The sequence below is a fragment of the Canis aureus genome, chromosome 2 (assembly GCF_053574225.1).
Source record: "Canis aureus isolate CA01 chromosome 2, VMU_Caureus_v.1.0, whole genome shotgun sequence".
Taxonomy (NCBI): domain Eukaryota; kingdom Metazoa; phylum Chordata; class Mammalia; order Carnivora; family Canidae; genus Canis; species Canis aureus.
This window is the reverse complement of record NC_135612.1, coordinates 58,571,490-58,590,745: the sequence shown is the minus strand read 5'-3', so window position 1 is coordinate 58,590,745 and position 19,256 is coordinate 58,571,490. Positions and strand designations below refer to the sequence as shown.

Genomic DNA, 19,256 nt, shown 5'->3' with positions numbered 1-19,256 from the left:
TAACTGACTGCACCACCCAGGTGCCCTAGACCCTTTTTCTCTATTCTTGAAAAAATTTATGTTTAGGTTTATTCTCTTCTCAGTAATTCATTCCCTTGCCCCACTGCCTCAGCCATTTTAAGGCTTTCTGTCTCCTTCTGGTATGCTTCAGTTTCCATGTGGTATGCTTTGATGTTTAGGGCTGAATTTATTTTTATAGATCTTCTTGTGGTTTCTCTTTGAATTTGAGGATTTGTGTTTTCAATTCTTGAATAATTCTAGACATTGTTATTTTGATTATTGGCTTTACACTATTCTCTTATCTTTCCTGGAATTCTTGTTAGGCATTTGTTAAGACTTCTCCTGCTCTATGTCTTTTGACCCTGATTTCATATTAAAATATTTGTATTTCTCTATGCTGCATGTTTATAGATTCCCTTAGATTTGTCTTCCAGTTCTCTCTTTTTGTTGTTGCTTATGCTAGTATGTTATTTGATCTATTGTGATTTTTATTTCAAAGGCTATTTTTAATTTCTAGGAGTACTATTTGGTTCTTTTCCAGGTCCCTGTGTTCTTTTTTCACAATATCTTTTATTTGGATTCCCCAAAAATTTAGATATCTTTGCTTATTTAAAATATACTTACAGCTTTTTTAAAAATTGCTATTCCATTTTGCAAAGTCCTTAAGATTGCTATTCTACTTTGTGAAATTATTAAAGTCCTAAAGGTCCTGATTATTTTATGTCTGCTGACTCTTACTCATTGTGAATACTCCCTCTTGTGTGCTGTAGTTTTTTCAAATATTATCCTGTGTTAGTGTGTGTGGCTTCTTATCTCTTCAGGGCACCGTCAGTTGTCCAGAGCTGTCTTGCACTTGTTTTGCTTGCATCCAGGGATATCACCAGCACGGAACCAATATAGTATTAATTTCTTAGCTTGAGAGTTCTTGAACCCTGTGGCAACATAAATTTTGGCCCCAGAGCATTTAAGGCATTGCCTTGCTTTGCATTTTAAGGAATAACCTTTTACTTTATCTAACACAGAGGCTGACAAGTTTCCTTGTTTCCTGAGCTCATGAGCAGTTTTTTTCTCTATTTCGTATTTTCATGCAGAGTTAGAGAATAGTCCTTCAGGGGTCCCAGCTCCAGGCAGACATCCATGTTCCCACTCGCCATGTGGTGGAGAACTCTTCTATCCTAACTCAGTGGGAACCACCTGCCCCATCTTCCCCACAGCAGCCACGTGACCAGTGATCCTGCTCCTCCTGTGATTTTCAATCCTTTCTCTGTTTCTGGCACATTTACCTGGCTCTTTCCCAAACCTAGCTGCACATGTTTTTTTTTTTTTTTTTTTCTTTTAAGTATGTTTTATCCAGCATTTCTAGGTGTTCACAATGGAAGGTTTTTCACATTTTCTAAGCTTGCCTTCTCACCAGACCTGGAAATTGCTTCATAATGACCTGACTTCTTAGTCAAGGACTTTGCACCAGGGTTGAGCTCAGGGTAGGACATGCATCTGGGCAAGTGGAAGTGTAGCCCCTTCCAACTCCTTGCTGCCCTCTCTAGCAGATTTTGTGGCAAAGAGCTGCCTCCGGGAGAGAAAGCGGTCTCCCTTCAGCTTAACATTTTCACAAGGAAATGTGAAATTTCCTGACCACACGTTTCAGATTCCTCACTTCATGCCTCCCTTTTACAGCTTCCCTGAATCCACGGCTGCATTGAATCACAGCAGCAAACCCCATCCTGGAAACAAACAACATCCAGAGGCACAGGCAAGCCAACACTCAGGCAGGAATCACACAGACACTGCAGGGAAACTGTTCTGCAGTGTGCTGTCCACGCTCGTGAAGTAAGGCCACCGCGGCCACATTCCACTGCTGCCCGCCATTTTGGCTTCTGAAGGATCAATATATGAGGGCGTGTGGGAAAGCCTGAATGAGAACACGTCATCACTGTCTTTTGCTAATCTGATTGAAGGTTTATATCATTCGTTTTCACCAGCGTTAAGGGTTGCTGGCAGAAGGGAAGATGAAAGCTTTAAGGCAGGTTGGTGGAAATGAAGTCCAGAGAGCTTCCCGCGGCAACTCTATGAGCTGTGGCCCAGGAGCATATTTCCCTTTCTTCTGCTCTGTTTTGGTTAACATCAGATGTCAGCACTCTGAGCTCTTAAAAATGCATAAAGCTATGGAAAGGTGATGTTCATTTTAGCCTTATGGACCAGACAGCAACAACACTTGTCATGGCCAGAGAGGGACGTGAGAAAGGCATGCAGTGCTGTGAGGGGGTGAGACAACATCAGGCATCTGGGTCCCACCCTTCCCAGAGCCACATCTGTTGTGTGGTGGCAACAGCCTTGGGTGGGAGTGGAAAGAGCCTAGAGCAGGTGGTGCGACTCATGGTGTTCTAGCAGAGACAGCATGGGTCCGCCTGTGCATCCTGTGGGCTCAGTGCTCACCCCAACCCTCAGGCCTGGTGTTCTCAGCTCCCGCTGCCTACAGAGTCAAGTCCAGATGCCGCCCAGTCACCCAACACTCGCCTATCCAAATCCCCTGCTGGTGCAGGTCCACCCCCGTCTCTCCATCCTCACCAAACAAACTTCACTCCACCTGCCCCTTTGGGCCTCCTGCCCTCTGCCTGGAACCCCTGCTCTGTCCCCTCCCCTCTGACACAGCCTCTGAGTCAGTCTTTGGGGCCAACAGAGAAGTAAGGAGGAAAGAGCCTAGGTGAGTGGTGTGAGTAAGAATGTGAGTGTGTACACGCATCTGAGTGACTGTGTCCGTGTGTTTCCGTGTGTTTTTTTCCTCAAACAGACTGAAGAGTGGTGGTGCCTCCCTCTCCAGGCTGTGGTGCACGTTTCGTGTAAGCCCCAGTGCGTAGCAGGTGCTCAGGCCATAGTGGCCCCCCACCTGCCCCGTTTACTCCAGCCGCAGTGGTGATGCTTCTCCCCATCCTGCGCGCCTTCCACAGCATCATCAGCCCTGGGCCCCTAACCTGACTGTGGCCCCCAGACGACTCACTTTGCCTTGAAGGGGCTGTCACCCCTCCTAGAGCCTCAGTCTCCCCATCTGTGAAATGGGAGTGGCCTCCTCACACCATAGAGCTGCCTGTGTGGTCAAGTGAGGTAGCCCGCCTGTGACAGCACGTGGCAGTGAGACCTTGTCACTCGGTTACAGTGCCTCGCAGCCTACTTCTCAGCCGAGCACCCCGTTTCTCCCAATTCCTCCCTAGTTTCCTCTGGCGTACTGTAGGATGTTGCATGGGGTTCCCCCATAAGGATCCGTGTCGTACACACGCAGGTGCCACGCATGCATCCATGTGCCCCCTCGGATGGGGCAGGTGCCCATCCCTGGCCATTCATCTGCCCCCAGAGTTCAGTTTTAATAGAAAGTGAGTCAGGTTTCTATTCTATTCCAGATCACTTGCGATTCCTTCATTCACTCCAGGAGACACTGGGCCTTGATTTCCAGATGCTGTTTCTGACCTGGGATAAGGAAGTTTTTAGCTAGTGAAGAGGAATAGAAAGTCCTCACAGGAAGCAGAGTTGGGCTCTTCTGGGCACTGCATGGGGGTCATCAGCCTTCCACTTCACTTCTCACTGCTCCCCGTTGCTGCCTCCTACCCTTCAAGGTCAGAGTGACCCTGTTCTCGGTGGTCAGGGCAATTGCAGACGTGACAGTGGTCTCATGAGGCTGTCGTGAGAGTCAACACGCAGTCGAGTATGAGGAGTACAGCTTGCCCTTCCCTCCTTACGTTCATGCTCTCTCTGCTCTGGTTTCTTTGCCTGCTTATCTTCCTGACACTCAAGCCCAGTGGGTTGTACCCACTTTATCAGGACATCCTGACACCCAGTGCATTCATGGGACGAATGTGGGGTCGGGCAGGACTGGGTGTGCTGCTGGGGAGAAGCAGGCTTCTCAGGGACTGGCTCTGTGTGGGAACGGGACCCCTCAGGGCCTTTGTGTCTTCCAGAGGAGGACATCCAAACCATGGTCTCCGCGTGTCCCTGAAGACACATGTGGGTGAACACATGCAGGAGCCCAGGAACCCTTGAAATCTAACCCAGAGAAAACACACCGCTGCCCTACGAAATGGGTCGGCCATGTGGGCTGAGCCAACCCCAGCATCAGTAGGCCACCAAGCAGGCGTGAGCAGGGAGGTGGCGCCCTGGGCTTCCGTGTCTCCTGGTGAATCTCAGACCCAGTCCTCATTTATCCATGGGCTCTACTTGCTTGTGTGATATTTTGTGGAACGTTTGGTCTAACTTTTTCCATTCAGGATGGGTTGATGTAGCTGCTCCTTGTATTTCGAAGTAAGGCTTATTATTAGTACTGTGTGTGGATTATAAATAGCACATGTCAGAATTGTAGAAAGGGTGGGAAATTGTAAAGAAAACATAACATTACCCATAATGCATGAGGACACAGCGTGAACTGGAAGAGGCATGAGGGAACTTTCCAGGGCACTGGCAACGTTCTGGATCTTTCCGGGGGTTTTGGTGACTGCACAGGTATGCACATGTATCAAAGCTTCCGCAAACACACAACTAAGATTTGCACATGTAGATCTGATATTCAAAGAAAAACTGTAAGCAGTTACTGCACTTGGGTTAATGATATGAATGATGAAACGTTCAGGGGGATTGTTCAGACGTCTGCAATTGACTTCGAAGTGCATGAAAAAAAAATAAGAGGGCTTGATGAAGACTCGATGGATAGGTATGTGAGGAGCCAAATCAGTAAAATGTTAGCGGTAGAATCCAGATGGCGGACATATGAGTATTTGCTATAAAATTCGTTCAACTTTGCTGTATGTTTGAAAATCTGCGTCATAAAATACTGAGGGACAAAGATGATTATTAAGGAAAAATCCATATTTACTATCCAGACATGAGCACTGATAATATTGTAGTGTGCATTATTTTCTTTAATCTTCATTTCCAAGAACATCTAACTTTCTATAATTAAGACCTTCTTACATAAAAAGATTTATTTCCATTTTTCACTAAGTTTTGTAGCATAGTTGGTTTTTTTTTGTCATACAGAGTCTTCAGTGTTTAATTTTTAAATGACAAATGAATGTATAATTTACATGCAGTGAAACTCACACATTGTTCCACGAGTTTTGACAGATGCATACAGTCAGGGAAGCACCCTCCACTGACTCACACCCAGACCCTGAGGCCACAGATGTTTCCAGAATGTCATTAAAGTGGCATCCTACCACACGTAGCCTGTGACTGGCTTCTCTCACTCAAGCACAATGCCTGTGAGCTCCATCCACACCATTGTGTGTACCACCAGTTTGTTCCTTTAAAAAAAAAACAAAAAACTATTGGGGCACCTGGGTGGCTCAGTGGTTGCACATCTGCCTTTGGCTTAAGTCATGATCCCAGAGTCCTGGGATCAAGTCCTGCATCCAGCTTCCTGCAGGGAGCCTACTTCTCCCTCTGCCTGTGTCTCTGCTTCTCTCTCTGTGTCTCTCATGAATAAATAAATAAATTTTTTTAAAAAGAGATTTTATTTATTTGAGAGAGAGAGAGAGAGCTGGTGGGCAGGGGTAGAGAGAGAGAGAAAATCCCGAGCAAACTCCCCTCTCAGTGTGGAGCCTGACATGAGACTCGATCTCACAACCCAGACGCCTAACCGACTATGCCACCCAGGCACCCCAATTTTGTTCCTTTTTATTGATGTAATATTCCATCATAAGGATGCATATTAGTGTGATTTTAATGCTTGTGAAAAGTCTGTATGCCAGAACATGTTTTATTTATGTATTCTTTGGCTATTCGGATACTTAAGATGTTTTATTTTTTCACTATTATAAATGCCATCACAGCACACTTCTTTATATATAAATCATTGTCATCAATACCTGGGAAGGGAATGACAAAGTCGTACATTATAAATACTTTCAAAGCTGATAAGACATTTTTGAACTAAGAAGCTTTTCCTTGCATGTCCTTATGTGGTTGGTGACGCACGTGGCTTACAACTCCCCCGGTGCTTATGACCTCCCTCCACTTTTTGGTGTTGTCACTATAGAACAGGCTGGAAGACTCCACATCGGCAGTGAGCCTCTGACGTCCTAAGTCATGGAGACCAACCAGGACACGTCCCTCTTCTTGATGAAGATCTTGGAGGAGCTGGACAGCAAGCAAAACACGGTTTCCTACCAGGATCTGTGCAAGTCCCTGTGTGCCCGCTTCGACCTCTCGCAGCTCGCCAAACTGAGAAGCGTGCTCTTCTACACGGCCTGTCTCGACCCCAACTTCCCAGCCACGCTGTTCAAAGACAAGATGAAATGCACCGTCAACAACCAGCAGTCCAAGAAGATTATGGTGGCAGCAGACATCGTGACAATATTTAACCTGATCCAAATGAATGGAGGCGCCGCCAAGGAGAAGCTGCCCAGTGGCCGGCAGAAGGTGCGCAAGAAGGAGACATCCTTCGAGTCGTGCAGGTCGGACACGGAGGTCTGCGCCGCGGCCGAGTGTGAGCCCCTGAACTGTGAGCTGAGCGAGACCTTCCACCGGGGCTACCCCACCCGGCGATCGTCCCAGGGCCGCAAAGTGGACCGCAAGGACTGCCCACAGTTCCTGCCCGCCTCCGAGCCCAACTTCCTGCTGGGCGTCAGCAAGGAGCTGAAGAGCCGTGCGGCCTCCCTGGACCGGCTGCAGGCCCTGGCCCCCTACTCCGTTGCCAGCCCCCAGCCCTGTGAGATGCAGAGGACCTACTTCCCCATGAACATTGAGAACGAGTCCATTTCGGATCAGGACTCCCTGCCCATTGGCCAGGGCATCAAGGAGACCTTCATTGCCAATGAGGAGCCATTTGTGGTCCAGTCCTGTGTCCAGAAAAGGAATATCTTTAAAGAGGATTTTCACAACCTGATGACTGTGTCCCCCACGTTGGTTGGCCCTGCTAACAAGGCCGAGGCTGAGCGTGGGGAGCCCCAGCGTCAGAAGGAGTCCCACAAGACTCCCTTCTTCAACCACAGCTTTGAAATGCCCTACAACAGTCAGTACCTGAATCCCGTCTACTCGCCGGTGCCTGACAAGAGGCGAGCAAAGCATGAAAGCTTGGATGACCTTCAAGCCTCCACATACTTTGGGCCCACGCCAGTGATGGGGCCCCAGGAAGCCAGGCGCTGTCCCGGGAGGCCGGGCAAGCAGACCCCCTGGCCGGTCAAAAGCTGGAGCCTGAATACTGAAGAAGTCCCTGACTTTGAACGATCCTTTTTCAATAGAAATCCTTCTGAGGAGAAGCTGCGCTACCCGAATTCCAGCAGCCAGAGCCCCAACTTCCCAACCCCAGACAGGCGCCCCACTTACCTGGCGCCAAAGGACCCACAGCAGCCGATCCTGCCTGTTGGCTACGTGGCAAAACCAAATGGGCTCAAATCTAAAGAGATGTCATCACCCGTCGATCTAGAGAAGCATGAGCCGGTCAAGAAGTTCAAAGAGAAGAGCGTCAGCTGCACCAGCGGACAGCTCAGCTCTGACACCAGCAGCGTGGGCACCCAGACGGAGCAGCACGTGCTGGAGCCCCAGAAGTGCAAAGACCTGTGCACCTCGGGGCAGAGCAAGTACGGCGACAGGCACACCAGAAAGCTGTCAGACGATGACTCGGAAATCATCAGCGATGACATTAGTGACATTTTCCGATTTCTGGATGACATGAGTATCAGCGGCTCCACAGGGGTGATGCAGTCTTCCTGCTACAACAGCACAGGGTCCTTATCTCAGGTCCATAAGTCGGATGGTGACAGTTCCCCCGAGCGCCACCTGACCAAAATTGCCAATGGGCTCTCCAGCGGCAAAGGGGAGAAGGGCAACCGGCCAGAAAACAGCCACCCCTCGGAAGAGGAGCTGAAGACCAGTGTGTGCCGGCTGGTGCTCAGGATCGGCGAGATCGAACGGAAGCTTGAGTCGCTGTCGGGAGTCCGCGAGGAAATCTCCCAGGTCCTGGGCAAGCTAAATAAGCTGGATCAGAAAATGCAGCAGCCCGAGAAGGTGAGCGTGCAGATCGACCTGAATTCCCTGACGAGCGAGGCGCCCTCCGACGACAGTGCCTCTCCGCGGTTGTTCCGCGCACACAGCGGCCCCCGGGCCCCCAAGCTGGAGAATGCGGCCGACTGGTACTGCTCAGATGCCAGCGGGAGCAACAGCGAGAGCCTTCGCGTCAAGGCCCTGAAGAAGAGCCTCTTCCCCAGGCCGTCCTCCAGGTCCCTGACCGAGGAGAACAGCGCCACGGAATCCAAGATCGCCAGCACCTCCAACTCGCCCAGAGACTGGCGCACCATCACCTACGCCAGCCGTGCGGGCCTCGGTGAGGAGGACGGCAAGGACCGAGGCCCTGGGGAGAGTAAGGACTGGCATCGCAAGTCTAAAGAGGTAATGTCATCCATGCCTGCCACCCTGGGCACTCCAGCCCTCACAGTCCTGGTGCATGTCCTGGCCCTGAGTGTCACGGGAGTCAGGAGAGAGAGAGGCCTTCCCTCCAGGTGTGGCAGGCTGTCCGTGTTAGAGCATGGAGGGCGGAAGGCAGCGTGTCTGTCCCGCCAGCTCCAAGGAGCACGTCCCGTCAGCTAGACACTGGAGAAAGCGGGGTTGGGATATGGAATGGGTGGTAGAGGCCAGATTCTCCTAGAATGGGGCGGGTAGTGGAGCGGCGGGCGTTGCCAAGGATGACTTCCTGTTGCTTCTGGAACCGCAGGGTGCAAGCAGAGGAAATGGGTCCGGGCACCTCCAGGCACGTGGGCGCGGGTGTCCCCTCCCTGTGTTGCGTGGATTCATGGGGCTTTTTATAGGTTCGAGTTTTTCCATGGTGAGATGGGTAGATGACTAGTAAGAAAAGCAAGACCAATAAGGAGATTGGTCCCAGCATGGCTGCCAGAGTACAGCAGCTCCCCAGATGGCCCTTTCCTTTGCTCTGTCACTGTTGCGTGTCACCCTTGTGTGCTGGGCTGTTTTCGTGCTAGCTTGAGTGTGTTCATCTCCCGGTCTGTCCAGGGCAAGCACACGCACAGGTGCTCCTATCCCTCGTCCCCTCATTCCCTGCAGCCGGGGGACCCGTGTCGGTGGCATCTGGGGCCGCTCTTCATCCCTGGGTTACCGTGATGCAGTTTTCAGGTGCTGCTTTCCTCAGCCCCTCCCCTGATTCTGAAGGTCGGGGGAAGGACCAGAGGGTCCAGCATCAGAGAGGGAGTGACGGTGGTGCAGGCTTGCAGACACATGGAGTCGCGGGGGGAGGCTGGGTTCCCTAGAGGGGGTCGAGAAGGAGAAGCTTGGAAAACTGGACCTCAGCAGGTTTGCAGTGTCCAAAGTGATGGAAAAGAGTAAATAAAAGAGGTGATATTTTTTCTGATCTCAAGCAACCATGTGGTATCTGTGCTGGCGGCTGTTCTATCCTTCTGCAGCCGCATACTGCACGTGGTGTTGGCAGGAAGCGGGTGTGATAGGGGCTGGTCCCCGTGCAGGTGCACGTTCGCACACACCTGCACAGCGGCTCACCAGGCATTCACGCAGACCCTCCCTCCTCCCTCCCTCTGCTCTCAGTCCTGGTTTCCCCTCTTCTGCGTCAGGAGTGCAGCTTCCTGGGGTTGGTGGTAGTGAGGGGGGGCCAGGGTTTGGCACCAGAGTGTTAGCTCCAGGCAGTGGTGTAACCGTTACCGGCTGTGCCCAGAGACCACTCCTGCCACAGGCATACTTGGTATCTGGGTGAATGAGTGCACCCCACTAGCTCTGGCCGCATCCCGCCAGCTGGCTGGCCGCAGGCCTGGGGATGTACACCCGAGGCCGCCCCACTGTGCTGTGAAATCCTAGTCTCTCTGCCGCCTTTCTGGACTTCTCTGTGCCTCTCTGCAGGCAGACAGACAGTACGACATCCCCCCCCAGCACCGACTGCCCAAGCAGCCCAAAGACAGCTTCCTGGTGGAGCAGGTGTTCAGCCCGCACCCCTACCCGGCATCCCTCAAAGCCCACATGAAGAACAACCCTCTGTACACGGACATGCGGCTGACGGAGCTGGCCGAGGTGAAGCGGGGCCAACCCTCCTGGACCATCGAGGAGTACACGAGGAACGTGGGCGACAAGGGCAAGCTGACCGCCCTGGACCTGCAGGTGAGTGTCTCGCTGTCCCGGGGAGGGGGGCGGCGGGGGGAGCCCAGCCACACCCCGGCCGACACAGGAAGCACCTCAGGTGGCCTAGTCCAGCCTGCTCCCCCACCCTTCAGCGCCCCGGGCCCCCTGAACTTTGTAAGCCACAGAGCAGAGATTTTTAAGGAGGGGAACGTTATTTTGCTTATATGTTTGTAAACGATTGATTGTTTACTTTGGCCACCCGATTTGCTAACAGCGTGTTTAAGACTCTGTACCAAGTGCAGATTCTCGCATTTGCTCACGAGACCTGAGCTCAACCGTTTAATGAGATACAAGCTGATTTCTCCTTCCATACGTAGCACGTGGGATAAGCATATTTGTGGGAGCCAAGCTATGGACTATGTTTCCATACGGAGCAGTCCCAGGTAAGAGCCACCCCCGGGAGCTCTGTGAATGCAGTCGTGGCCGGAGGGCATGTTTTCTGTTCACCACACGCGGGGCTGGGGTTCGGTCACACGTGTATGCGGGTGGGCAGCTCCACCTGGTCCCCTTCGTGTGGCGCCTGTGTCTCTGCATCACCGCGGAAGCCCAGGCGGCGGCCTGTCCCTACCTGCAGGATCAGCTCTGTGGGCAGTGGGGCCATAGCCTCCACGGTGCCAGTGCTACATGTCCCAGAATGAGCGTGTCACTTAGAGGCCGTGGGAGAGATGCCAGCGGGGCTGGTGCGGGCGTGAAGCAGAGGGGCTGAGGTGGAGGGGGGGGCATGGTGTGGCAGGAAGAGGCTCCTTTGCTGTGGGACCCAGAACGTTCATGCCCCTGCTTGGGCATCCATCCCCTCACCTGTTTGGTGGGCACACGCACTCTCTGCCTTGCAGAATCATTGTGACGGGTCTGAAAATAAGGTATTTAAAGTATCAGCATGAAGTGGGCCATAACAAGGATTGTAGGGGCTGGTTATATGATGCTAAGATAGTTGAACTCCTCAGGGGCTTGCACAGCAGGCTGTGAGCGCAAGGCACATGGACCATTACGGTCTCCTCCAGCTTCCAAACAAGGGACCAAAGAGCTCCGTACTGGCCTGGGGTTGGACACGTCCAGATTCGATCTGGACCCAACCCACAGCCTGTGTTCTTCCTCCCATGTTGCCTTTCCTATTGGCGAGAGTGTCTGAGAGCCTCGTGTCCCCACCATGACTGCAATGACATTTGTTTGTACTGGGCCCTAAGTGATAGCAACGAGGGGAGGGGGTGGCTCTGGCCAGATCCTCCCAGTGGGGTTCGTAGTGGCGGCCACTTATCTACCGCATGCCGTGTCCCCCGTGTGTGTGTGGCAGGCCACTTTCTGTCCTCGCCCTGCTATCCAGACTGCGATGGACTCCCCTGCAGGTGGGCGGTGGACGGCTTGGCCATAGGCGCCAGTCACACCGTTCTCGGCGGGTATCAAGCCCTGAGGTTTGAGAGGCTCCGCTACTGCATGACCTTGAAAGGCACAGATTGAGTGAGTCATAGATTGAGAAACATCTCTATAGAGTGTGGGCAATGGAGGCTGCACATAGGCACATGTGACATTGCTGTGCCAGTGTTTATAGAGACAAAATTATAAGAAATAAGAGTAGATCTTCACATTAGAGCGTTCTGGATGACGTCACTTAGAAATGCAAAGAGCCGCATCTCCAGCTGCACAAAACAGGAGGGAATGTGGCTTGCATGGCCTGACGAGGATGTTTGCTGCAGAGCCAGGCCGACGTCGTCAGGAGCCTGAGGAAGGCAGCGCAGGCGGCCTGAGAGGCTCTGGTGGTGTCAGAGCAGCATGAGCACCTGGATGGTCTCCATGGGGTCCCCTTGTGTGCAGATGTGCATTCCCTGTCAATGGGGCCCTCCTGAGTGTGTTTTCACTGCCAGAGTCTGGCAGGCCTGGTGACAACAAGGTACCCTCCCCTGGTCCCTGGAAACCTTGGGATCACTGCTCTACTTGCTGTTATTAGAGCTTGTGCTTGCTGAAAAATTAAAATATTAAAATTAGTTTATTTCGCAGGCTGACCCCCAGCCCATGAAGTATACGTATATGGAAAGATACCGATTTCCTGTTTGAGCTGGAGGGAACACGACACCTGATGTGTGCTGTATGCGTGGCTTGCCTCCTTGGCACGGTTGGGAAGATGAGGTGGTTGGTGCAGCCCACGCGTGGCCAGAGCCTGTCTTGAAGGTCCAGGGCAGGGAGGGTAGCTGTCCACCTTCCGCCTGGACCCAGCCCCTTTGGGTGGTCCCCCACCACTGCACACCAGTCTCCCAGCCAGATATGCCCATCCTGGGTCTGTCTGTCCTGTCTAGTGTCTGTGAAATTGCTGAAAGGCTTTTGTGGCCACAGCCACACACTCCAGGTACCCACAGAGAGCAGAGCTTTGGTGGGAAGGGAGCTCTGGCTCGAGTGTACAGACAGGCATTGGTCCACACAGTGGGAGTGAGCAGCTCAGGGAGGCCGCGGCTCCTGGGACTCTAGAGGAGGACACTGTAGGGGGGCTCTTGCATAGATGGAGCATCCTGACTTTAGGACTTTACATGACCCGGGGAGTCCTGTTCTCATGATGGATGTGAGGGTGGCCAGCGTGACTTTGCGTCCTGCAGATGATAAGAACCCATAAATGTTCTGTCTCAGTGAGGAAGGGGCCTGGGAGAGTCCCATCCTTGTCATTATGCAGTGTGGCATAGAATATACCAGAACAGGGGTTGTAAAGGTAGATGGTGACCAATCTAGGCCTCAAGGCCTCTCCGGTGTCTGTCACAGCTGCTTAACTCCACCATGGCTACTTGAAAGCAGCTCCCAAAGATCTGTGAATGGCTGGGTATGGCTGTGATTTGAGGGAGACTTATTTTGGAAGGCAAGATTTATAATTTCCTATAACGTTAACATAACATGAAATAATCTTTGATTTTGGCAACCATTTAACAATGTAGGGGCCATTCTCAGCTGGTGGGCTCTTCACAGGCATATGGTAGACTGGACATGGAACGATCAGGGAGGGGGCTGTTATTGTGTGGTGGGCAGGGTGAGAGCCCAGGGACCAGTACCAGTGACAGGACATTGTCACCCTGGGATCCGAGGCAGAAGGAAGGGAGCTGTTTCTGAAACTCACTGAGACCCACGGTTCTGCAGCAGGTGCCTGGTAGGAACTGAGAATTCATTGTCTGCTGACCGGGCCCACTTGGGTGGGTCCCTGGGGCCAGGCTCCTGGGACATGGAACAAGGCAGGAAAGGACAGAGGGTGCATCTGTGAAGGGCAGGTGACAGTCAGTGACATGGGTTAGATTCACCAGTATTCTCCCAACAATACAGTACAACTCAGTTTTTTAAAAGTTTTTGAAGGATTCACAAGTTTTGTGATCTTGTGTATGTGAAACAGACGTTTATGTGTACATGTTTAGAGCATTAAGCCGAGAAAAATCTTCAAAATGGATATTTTGTTTGAATTTCAAAGATTGAGGTGACCTTTCTTGGAATTTCATCGTTTGCTCTTATGTGACACTATATTATTAAATGCTGGCTATAAAAGGAGAACGCTGCCTCTCCTCATGGGAGGAGATTGTAACCATCCCAGGGGAGCAGGATCTGCGGGCAGTACAGGTTAAAGATGGTATTTTTTCTGCAGAGAGCGCATCTGTCTCAGGGAGACGGGTGACGTCAGGTGGGTCCTGCCTCTGGGGATGCAGCCCCGGGCACAGGGGCAGTCTGCGTGGATCTGTAGGACCTTGACTCTGAGCAGTGGCCTGACCTGCTCAGACTAATGTTTGAAATGGAAATATTTTATATATATTTTTTGAGCTGCTTATCTGGGAGGTGCCTTTGATTTTTCAATAGACCTTTGGTGAGGAACTGGGCCCGGAATCAGAGCGAGAGGACAGCCTTTTTCAAACAAAGGCTCTGTTCTTAAGGACTGCTGGGGAGAACATTTGTCAGGGCCATTGTCAGCTCCTCCTGCAGTGGGGCCAGCCTGCTCTTGGGGGCCAGCCCTTGCAGTCCTGCCCCGTTCCTCTCGGCCCTAATTTGCTTGCTCACAGAGAGGAGACCCGTGGCTTCCCCATGTCTAGACCCTTAGCGCATGGGCAACAGGGGCGAGGCAGGTGCAGTCCATGAGGTGTAGGAGTCCACGGCCTTGGCAGCCTGTCTTAGGCGGGGCCGGCGGGGGATGTCGCAGTCAGCCCTGATGGCCTGCTGTGGACCACTCAGGGGCGTCGGGACCTGGTTTCAGGTGTTCATCGCGTCTCTAACATCTTCTCTTCACTTCTAGACGCAAGAATCTTTAAACCCTAACAACTTAGAATATTGGATGGAAGATATTTATACTCCAGGCTACGACTCATTGCTTAAACGTAAGGAAGCCGAGTTCAGACGAGCCAAGGTCTGCAAGATCGCCGCTCTGATTGCTGCTGCCACGTGCACAGTCATCCTGGTGATTGTGGTGCCCATCTGCACAATGAAATCATGAGCCCGGGGCCGCCTCGCGGCACACAGCCCATGACTACCGGCACCTCCCTCTGGAGCCTGAGGTCCCGGGGCGGTGTGGCACCAGCTTGCTGGAGTAGAGATGGAGTCATGGAGGCTTCTGCCAGTGTGAAGATGCTCTTCAGAAAGTATGCATTCCACAGAAAAATCTACCCTCCTCTTGGTTTTGACTTAATGACGCTCGATACATTTGGGGAAGTGCAATATCTTTTCCTAGCAACAGAATGTACTGAACTATCTATTAGTAGATACAAATTGAATTCCAAGCAAAAAGAAAAAAAAAAGTGAATTGGACCCTTTCCTTGTTAATGATGTTTCATGATGGGGAATATGTTATAGGGAAGATATTTAATACCTGCCTGCTTGGGGAAGCTAAGGGAGATAGCAAGAGTTCTGTTTTCCTTCATGTTTTCAGACGACTGCAGGTGAAGTAACAGGTATCATGCTCATGAAGGATGTCACTTCTCTGTTGACTTTATCAAGGGCTACCAACTTTTCCTTCTTGCCCTTCTGTCATCATTATGATCTTCATTGCAGATCTTCATGGAACATTCTGGACCTTCCTCCTTGTGCACAGGGTAGGAAGGAGCTGAACTGGCCCATCAGGCCTGGCATGGAGTGTGCTCCCTCTGCTTACTAGGTTGAGGCACTTAGGCCAGGAGACCTTCCTGACGCCACGCTGAGGTGTGGGGAAGAGCTGCTTGCCAACACTGTAAGGTCGGTATCTGAAAATCATGGCCACCGAGGGGTCTCCCATTCTTGCTTGTGGGGTGTGGCTCCACACCTTAGTCTTCTGTCTCCTGGTGGCACTGGCTGCTCTGCTTCTCACAGACGAGGTAAAGAGTTTGGAACTTGTCCTTGTGCCTTGAAGAGTAGAGACAGTGGCTAAACTTTGACGTTCTAAATGTAAACCATGGTTTCTGTGCGCCACTAGTACTGGCCATTTCCAGTGGCTCTCACAGGATCTTGAATGCTTGTCAGTAACACAATAAAGGCACCAAGGTATTCTTAACCACGACACCAACTCCAGAGTTCTGAATACTTGTCAGCAGTGCAAAAAAATTAATTCTCTATTTAACCATTTATCTATCTATATGTCTATCTATATACCTGAGTTTGGGTTATTGTCTTCCCTGTTGTTAAATAACTTGAGAGCAAGGTTTCTCCAGCGTACAGGAAGCTGTTGTAACTCGATCAGAAATTGATCTCAGTTTCCACCTGTCGAATGGTGCTTCGACATAACTGGACAGAAAGAATCCTTTTTAGCATTTGATTCTAATGTCTTGTTACAGGTCAAAGAAAAATGATTGACAGATCCTAGCTACCTTAATTCTTCTGAGAACAAGGTGGGATATAAACAAATGTTGGTAGCGAGAATAATCGCCCTGAACGGTATAATAAATTCCTGAAAGAGAGCTTTGGGGTGCGTCTCAGATTTTAAAGCAATAGGAGTCCAGCATCCATCCCAGAAACCTTACAATAATGCTTAGCTTGCTCTGTCTAATCCTATAGATCCCCACATGGAGTAGTCAGGACCTTTCATGCAGTCAACAAATAAGGGATGGATGCTTTCATCTGTAGTGAGCCTTCATTTTTAGGGGTCTTCGTGATACCTGTTTCTATTCTGTTTATGTGTGACTTCCAATTAGGTGACTGAAACTTAAGCCTTAGTATGAAGAACTGAGGATTTATAATCGAAAATGAAAAAATATATATACATATATGTAACTGTCTATCGTCAGAATTTTAGTCTTTTGGTGCTCCATCCTGGGTTGGGTTCACTAAATAAGGTTGTTTCTTTCACCCCAAAGGGGATACTAGAGTCACACCTGCAAGAGTTGGGAGTTGCCAACCCAGCCCTCCTGCCAACCAGTATGGCTCTGTGACACGTTGTCCCTGTTACCACAGATTAAACCACAAGAGCATCAGAGCTAGGTAGTTCCCAACCTCTTGCTCTATGGTTTTCAGAGAAGTGGAGATACACTTACCCAGGATAAGAAAAACTTTGTCAAATCCCAACCACTGCTCTCCTTGCCAGGTAGGACCACGGGGGATGGACCAAACCACTATTGCCACTGCTCTTGGGTGCACCTGTTCCTAATGGGCCCTGCTTGAGTCATGTGTCTAGCTACCGAGGTGGGGGAGCGTGTGACCATTCCCACTCCATGTGCAGAAGAGACAAGACTCTATAGAATTTTCTTCTACCCTTTTCATATCTGAGGAGGTAGCAGAGAAATTTAGTCCAGTATAGCTTTAAACTTGAACTTGACATCATTGCCACATAGTGGAGAAACACCCAGACCTGGTGATGTCCCTGGGAAACCAGATGGGCCCAAAGGCAAGTGTTTTCCTATGGAAATGGGTTATCCTCAGCTTTATAGGTTGGAGTGTGGTGCCAATTATGGATCTTTGCTGTGGCTTGAAGCTGATGGTTGCTCGGGGTCTTGGGATCTAAAGAAGATAAAATTCATAGTTGGGTCTTTTCTCTCCTTTGACCTCAAGCTTATGACAACCTTCTTTCCCTGAACCCCAGACTCTTCCATCCCTGTATTTGCAGAATGGGGCAAGACCAGAGTCTGGCTGGGAAGGAGACCTCTACTCATCTCTCTAAAATTGCCTCTCACCTCCTGCTGCTATGAGCTCCCAGTGGGGACCGCATGGACTGGCAGGTCTTCTCTGCTGGGCACCTCTTTCTACCACACTCTCTGGCATTTTCACATAAAGTACAATTTTTTATGCCAGGGCCTAAAATCACTACCCTATCAAAACTCACTTCATTTCTCTTGCTTTTAAAAGATGAACAATCAGATGTCGTTGCCTAAAGGAGTATCCTGAAATCTGATATCCTCAGTCAGTCGTTAAATTCAGAATCATTTAATTCGTCTTTTCTAGTCTGATTTGCTTTGAACACAGCCTTGCAGAAAAGCAAAAAAGTTCCCAGCTCAGTTTTCAGATGGTTTACATCACTATCCCCTTCTTTAAACTGCAAATACAGTAAAGCAAATCATATTTATAATCACCCATTACTAGCTGATCATAAATTGTTAATATTTTAGGGCATGCGGCTATATGATTGTTATCTGCAAGGCTACTCCAGTAGATGTGCTAACACCCAACTGCTCTGTGTGCCATGAGTTCTGATACCCTTATTGGAATCAAGGCAGTGCTGTTTTTGTTTACAATTAATTTATCAATATAAGAGTAATGGCACCTCATTTTTTTTTAACAAAAAATAAGCTCTGCCAACAGTAAATGATTCTGTTAAGTGGTATAAAAATTTGTGAATGTTGAAATTCAACATGCTTCATATTATAACCAACCTGCAAGAATATTGTGGTCAATTGTGTGAATACCAAATCAATATATACTGTATATTGTACTATGGAAATTTGTATTTAAAGGCAAAGATATTAGTAATTGTTGGTATAACTGGGGGAAAGGGTATTAGATATTTATTGATTAACAATGAGAAATGCAACAATCTTCCTTATTTATGCCTTATGAATAAAAGGGTGTGAAATGTAAGGTGAAGTTTTATGTGTGAGACTCAAGGAATGGGTATTTTTGAAGGCAGGGATTGTCTTTTCTATGTTTGTTCTATATAGTTGTCAGCACACTCTTGGTGCTTGATCAATGTTATATAATACCAATAACTAAGCACATTTTTAGATCTTTTTTCAAATGGCTTGTGTATAATTTGGTTAATGTACGATGGTTGGTTTGAAGCTATCATGTAAAATCTGCCTCTCCAAATATAATAAAAAATAAACTGAAAAATTATAAGCTATCTTTCAGTGAGATTTTATTCTATGTGTAAATTATAAGTGTTCGGTGTTATGCACACATTGTAAGTGTCCAACTTGGTGATTTTTCACAATTGTAAACCCTCCATAACCATCACATTTGCTCATTACAAGCACCAAAATGAAAAAGCAGGACATTCGGATACCCTAGAAGCCTCCCTCATGTCCCCTTCCCATTAAAACCTGGCAAAGAAAAATGGCCATCCTAACTTCTGAGGGCACACATTCGTTTGCTGGTTTTTAAACTTTATATAAATGCGTTCATGCAGTTTGTACTCTTAAAAAAATATACTTGACTCAGTGTTACATTAGTTTCAGGTGTACAACATGGACAAGTCCACATGGGATGCTGAGCTCACCACAAGTTTAGCTACCATCTGTCACCACACCGCAGTATCAGTGACTGTATCCCGTGACCTTCCCCATCTCATAAACTGGAAGCCTGGACCTTCCCCTCCCCTGTACCCACCTGTCCATCCCCTGCCCGTCCCTCTGGCAACCACCAGTTTGTTCTTTGTATTTACGGGTCTGTTCTGTTTTCTCTGTGTGTGCTACATGAAATAAGTCAGAGAAAGGCAAATAACATATGATTTCATTTATCGGTGAGTTTAAATAACAAATGAATACACACTTTGTGCTCTTTTGTGTCTGTCTTCTTTCACCCAAAATAATACTGTGAAAACATTGTGTTGCAGTGTGGTCTTCCCACTTTGTTGCATTAACTGAGGGAGAACATGGTACAATTTATTTATCTCTTCTACCGTTGAAGGACATTTGGGTAGCTTCTGGTTTGCAGCTATGAACACTCTTGTCTGTGTTTTTGGTGAATGCACGTGTGCATTTCTGCAGTTAAAACGGAATAAAGTACTGCTCTAT

At 49.4% G+C, this 19,256-nt stretch overlaps 1 protein-coding gene across 3 annotated transcripts in view; it reads left to right on the top strand.

The window, feature by feature from the left end:
• Positions 1-18,364, top strand: part of MINAR1 (membrane integral NOTCH2 associated receptor 1) — a 32,112-nt gene extending 13,748 nt beyond the window's left edge. For 2 of the 3 annotated variants that reach the window (XM_077874525.1, XM_077874516.1), the window contains exons 2-4: positions 6,020-8,370; positions 9,844-10,098; positions 14,363-18,364. In XM_077874525.1, the coding sequence (XP_077730651.1) occupies positions 6,070-8,370; positions 9,844-10,098; positions 14,363-14,560 (2,754 nt within the window). In that variant the 5' untranslated portion in view covers positions 6,020-6,069 and the 3' untranslated portion in view covers positions 14,561-18,364. Of the gene's footprint in view, positions 1-6,019; positions 8,371-9,843; positions 10,099-10,436; positions 10,503-14,362 lie in introns of all 3 variants that reach the window. The other variant, XR_013365930.1, reaches the window with a different exon arrangement.
• The last annotated feature ends 892 nt before the right edge of the window (positions 18,365-19,256 follow it).